This window comes from Mesitornis unicolor, unplaced genomic scaffold (genome assembly GCF_000695765.1).
Source record: "Mesitornis unicolor isolate BGI_N332 unplaced genomic scaffold, ASM69576v1 scaffold38805, whole genome shotgun sequence".
In the NCBI taxonomy this organism is placed as follows: Eukaryota; Metazoa; Chordata; class Aves; order Mesitornithiformes; family Mesitornithidae; genus Mesitornis; species Mesitornis unicolor.
The window spans coordinates 2551-8380 of NW_010185633.1; the positions used below are offsets into that span (position 1 = coordinate 2551).

General features: G+C 34.6%; 1 protein-coding gene across 1 annotated transcript in view; it reads left to right on the forward strand.

Moving 5' to 3' along the window:
* Positions 1 to 638: 638 nt before the first annotated feature.
* TTC29 (tetratricopeptide repeat domain 29) overlaps positions 639 to 5830 on the forward strand; it is a gene marked incomplete at its 3' end in the record, with an annotated part of 27913 nt that continues 22721 nt past the window's right edge. The window contains exons 1-3 of the mRNA XM_010184906.1: positions 639 to 657; positions 768 to 864; positions 4801 to 4884. Of these exons, the coding sequence (XP_010183208.1) occupies positions 639 to 657; positions 768 to 864; positions 4801 to 4884 (200 nt within the window). The remainder of the gene's footprint in view (positions 658 to 767; positions 865 to 4800; positions 4885 to 5830) is intronic.

Here is a 5830-nt window from a genome sequence, read left to right on the forward strand (position 1 = left end):
AGGGCATGCAATACCTACATTAAACCAAATTTAAAAGTAAGGGTGCTCCTGCTGCTAACGTCCTCAGATCACAGACATGCAAAATGAAGGAACTGGCAGCTGAAACTTTAATGGTAGGAAGCGTAGACTGAGTACTTGGGGAAAAAACACAGTAGCTCTCTGTGTCAAAAAAGTCCTATTAGCATTTATGTACTTCAAAATGATGAGCTAGATGATTCTACGTAACTGGGGGGGCTGTAGGCTTTTGCTTTGAGTAGAACCCTGTGTTTGTGTTGTAAGTATAGCATTGCTTTCATTTTTTATTCAAAAGATTGTTACTATTACAATTATGTATTATTTTGCATGTTAATACAGTACTGCTTTTGCATTGCACACTGCATGTTCAATCATTTCTCCACCTTATGTATCAACTTAAAATACTAAGTTATACTAATATATATATATTAATATCTCGGGCCTAGATAGCTTGAGGAAGCACAGGGAATCACACGCAAGTAAGGCTTCTGAATCAGTTGTCCCTGTGCAAATCAGAAGCACTCCAATGAAAGAGAGAAAACCATTGAAAGTAAGGTCATGATCATTCCTGTGCATTGTGTCCTAGTGAAGTAGTACTGAGATCTGACGTGATTTGTGCGGAAATGGAGTCCAGTTTCAGACGTAATGCAATAGAAATGAGAGAGTTGACTGGGAAGCAGCACAAGGACAAGAAACTGCATCACTATGAAGACATTGTTTGAAGTAATGTTGGGTTTTTTTGTTTGTTTTAGTTAAAATGAATGTGTTGCCTCAAGCTATCCTACAAAGCCCACGAGAGCATCCCAGGTTCATAGAGCAGACTGTTTGCCCCTCATTAGACTTTTCAAGGTATGTACCTCCTTTCTCTTGGAGTAGCACTTTTTTTGTGAATGGCTTCAATCAGCTATGCTGAGGTGACAAATTATGTTTGCTTTATTTGCAGTATTTAAAACTGCAAAAATCAGAGGCAACAAAATTTACATAATGGAAAATACGTTTATTTGGATGAAAAATCAAGATTTTTTTTTTCAATTCAAGCACAAAACAGTTTCATTTCACATCTCTCAAAACAGAATGAATAAAGCTGGCTTGAAAAACATTGTCCTGTATTTAACAATTGAGAGTTAACAATAGTGCCATACTTTCAACCCATGTTCTTCCTGTGCATGCCTACATGGCTTTCTGTTCCATTGAATTCATTTCTCCTCTCAGTTACTTGTATCCATACATTTTTGTCTCGCTCAGTGAGTACTGGACTCCCAGTTACTACTCTACTCCACTATGCTCTTTTTCCTGGAATTGCCTCCATTTCAGAAATAATTGTGCCTATTTTCTTCTTTTTTTTTCTTCTTTTTATCTTTTTTAATTTTTTTTTCCCCTTACAATCCTAACATTCCCATTAACCCTTTGGCTAAAAGGTCTGGCACATCTCAGAGTTCAGAAGCTGCATGTCCGTGTCTAAAAGCAGTAAGGACATAGAAATTCCCCACCCCTCATCTGGTGTGTGTTCTCTATGTGCTACTGCTGTGCTGAAAGCTCATTTTTGTAGTCTTAAAGTAAAAAATATTGTTTGGCACGGGCTTTCTGAGGGGCTTCTAATACAATGTGTTCTCTGACACATTGATAGGATAAGGACATGCAGTGATGTCTTGTGATTTTTATATATTTTTTTTAAATCTTTTGCGGCTGGAGCTGTGTTCTGCAACCATCCATTTTTACAGTAACTACACTGCTGGAGAACTCACCCTAAAGGTAGGACACTTGTTTCCTTCCCTTGCCTGGGGAGTTTCATGTTCTAGAAGGCCATTCGGTACTATAAAGGTTGTGCCTTTTTGCAGAAAAGCAGTGTGTGATTCTGTAATGGTCTAGACCATGCTGTAGATGCCTAGTGATTAGAGCAAGACAAGCTCTGCCATTTTCTTTGAAAGGAAATTTTGAGAAACTTGAGTCTGTATTAACAGAATATGCAGTGGGGATAGAAAGTTCTGTGAGAATCAGTTTGGTCCTTCATACTTTATTTGACTTTGTTCCGTTCTTTGATTAAAAAGCCAGGTGTATTTATCATTAAGTCCATTGCTACAAAAAAATCAACATCTATTTTCTTGCTGTGTAGACTGGTAACAGAAATAGCTACAGAAACACATGGTGTAGAATATTAATGGTGGGATAGATGTCCCTTGGATTAAAATATATTTGGTTTTAATGAGTGAGTGATTTAAAATTAAATAGGAGCAAACTTACAGGTGAAGTAGAATTTTTTATAAACTATTTGTGAAATATAGTGAGTCATCATGGAAACACTGGAGAAATAAGGCTAAAACAGTTTGGGAAAAGCAAGTGGCAACTTCTGGAAGAAGATAAAAACAGCTCTTAGCCAGTGCCATCCTTACCTCCTTTCTCTATTAAGAAACAATGTGCATTCTAAGACACAGTCTCGGTTCTTCACATTAATTACTTTTCTTTTTAATAAAATAAAGTTTTAATTCTCATTGCATTTAACAAGCCATTTTAAATAATAATTATTTGAGGTAATGGAATTTTCTACTGTTTATTTTTTCTGATATATCATCTGCCTGTCTTTCCTGTGTAATTGATCATAGAATCATAGAATGGTTTGGGTTGGAAGGGACCTTAAAGCTCATCCAGTCCAACCCCCCTGCCATGGGCAGGGACACCTCCCACCAGACCAGGTTGCTCAAAGCCCTGTCCAACCTGGCCTTGAACACTTCCAGGGAGGGCGCATCCACAACTTCCCTGGGCAACCTGTGCCAGTGTCTCACCACCCTCACAGTAATAGATTAACATGATTGATAATAACAGCCAGGAGGAGGTAAATATTTACTATTTTTAGTAACTTCAATTCTTTATGACAGATGACAATGTTTGTAGTTGCATGAGTCTAACACAGAGTATGGCAGAAATCATGTAAACAGTAATTGGTTTGCATGTTGTTGCTTTTGGGTTTTTTGTTACCAATTAGAGCTCTATAATTTATACTTTGAGTATAAGGCAAATGACATTTTAAATTGTGTATGATTCTGGGGACTTTTCCCCTGGTTGTTTTTTATTAAAAGATCTTTGAGAAGATAATGAGAAGACATCAGGCTTTCCTTAGTTCCAGTTTAAGGTGATTTTTAACTGCAGTGTAGATTAAATTGAAGGAAGTTCACAGTGACGCCTAGGAATTAACTTCTTGTAGCTGATTATTCAGTTTAGGATTTGGACTTCTCACCACCACCTCCATCCCCCAGCTGGTGTGTTCTCTATGTGTTATTGAGTCAGTCAGCTTTTTTATTTGTGTTGTCTACTGAATAGTTCATATTTTATTACCCAGAGATACTACTTTTCAATTTTTCTATCACCTCATATAAACCTATTTTATCTTGAAGTATGGTTTACATCAGTTTAAAATATACAATAACTACTTTATCTTCAGTATCTTAATGACATTATGTGTCTTCCTAAATTGTTACTATTTTAGTATGAAAATTTTGTTATTGATTAAATTTTTGCATCAATTATAATGGAATTTTTATCCCTAAGGTGTACATTTTTCATGGTCAGCAGCAACTCATATGGATTGTGTTATGAGCAGTTTGAAAGCATAAGCCTCAGTTGGTGCAGCTCAGTAGCAGTAAATTCTGGAACATATTTAAATGCCCTATTTGTGCCAGAAGTTTTCACTATTACATTGTTTTAAAAACAGACATGTCAAAATATCTCTACATTGCTTAGCTATTTTGTTTTCATTTAAATAAACTTCATGAAGTGTCTTTGGTATTCTCAGAGCAATAAGGAGCATGACGCTTATAATAGCTAACATTATGAAAATAATTTACTCTCATCCATGTAATAAAAGACAGCAGTGTAATACAGACAGAGAAAGAGGAAAGTAATAGATTTATGGGGAACACTAATGTTGAATTCCTTTTATCTTTGAGTGATTAACCAGACAATCTTTATGCTCTTTTAAAGAAGAATAAAAATAAATTCACATTACTTTTAAAAAGATAATATCCTCTACTGTTGGGATATCAGAATCTATATAAATACACTTTATGGTCAGTGAGTGCATGTTATCCTTTAAAATTCAAGGCATCTCTTGTGTATCAGTGGAGCTACAAAAAGATGATAGCTCAACTGAAAAGTGGGATGATGTACAGTTCAAATCTTAAAATTAGGTCCATGCACCCTGAAATTTTTAGAAATATTGCTGTTTATTTTAATGCCCTTTGAATTACTGCCTTAGTGGACCACCTTTTGCATTATGCTACTCAAACCGTGGAAAGCTGAGAGCAGTCTTGAAAGTCCACATTGCACTAAAGAAAACATTTTGAGTTGGGTTTGGGATTTTTTGGTTGATGTTCATTTTTTCTTTATTTTGAAAAAGGTAAATACAAAATAGATTGGATCACTCTGGTCCATACTGATAATACAAAAATGTAATTGTTCTGTTTTAGAAAATATTTTAAATATGAATAGTTTAATCAATTATTATTGATTTAGCTAATGCACTATTTCTTCTAGTTTAGACAGAAATATCAGATAACCAGGTCCTTGAAAGCTAATACCGACTCTATTTTCGTTCAGAAATAAAGGCTTGAAATAGCTACAGACCAAAAAATTAAAAATATATTTGTATATGTTTATAGAATGTCTGATATTTAACTTTGTCAATATTTCAGTATTTAGCTCTACTTGGCAATGCTAATATATTATACATGCTGCAGAAGTCTATGTTAGCACCTCATAGTATTTCTTTTATTTTTTTTCATTTAAATTTAGGATTCATTTGATCAAAGACAAAGATAGCATAGATGATTATTTGGCGAAGAATATCAAAGGGCTGTCAAAACAAGAAGCTGCTGCGTAAGTTGGCTTTTTTGAGGCATTTTAACATCCGTAAGTTTATTGTTTCCTTTGTTTCTAGTCATCATAATAATTTAAATTTAAAGTTCCCTAGGCCCTACCCTTTTTAGAGGAACTTGGCATTTAAAAATTGAAGTTGGTATTAAATAATGATGGTTCATTTTTCCTGATCTTAAATATATCAAAGCATTTAACTACTTGGTTTTACTAATTTGTATATTTACCGAAGTATTATATCACATTTGTAAAATTATCATTAAGATTGTGTCAGTAATTATATTTGAAATGGTGCTGCTTTTTTTTTTTTTTTTCCCCCTGAGCCTCTGTGAAATATCTCCTCTGGGGAGATAGCTTAGTGTGCTGACATACATGCTCTTCTAATTTTGAATTATTATTTAGCCAAGCCCAAGTGCTGACTTCTGTGGTGAAGCATTTAATACACCATTAGTTATTTAAAAACCCAGTGAATGAAAGAAATCTAGATAACTTTTGATTTCGTACAGCTGAGGTATTTACATTTAGAAGTTACAAGAGACTATGACTGACTTCTACAGTCTTTTAACAGATCTGGGGTTCAGCACCATCAAAATTAATGAAAAAATTCTAACAAATCTGAATTGCTGGTTGCTTAAGTGAGATGATTTATTTATTTCAATATTTAAATAATAAAAAGATGCATATACAAGGCCTCTAGGCACCTTACCAATTAATATTGCAAGATCACCCTTGCAGCATAAAAAATATTCTATCAATCAGACAGGAATTTGACCAACTAGTTTCTTGTGAAACAAGCTGCTTTTCTCCTTCCTAGCGTAAGAACCTGCAAATCTCCCCTAAATACTTTCAAATGAAAATATAAAAAGTTACCACATTTGAGTTGAGGGGTAGTAACTTTAGCGGTGTCCTGAAACCATACCATGTAATACTCAGCCAGCAGACACTCTTT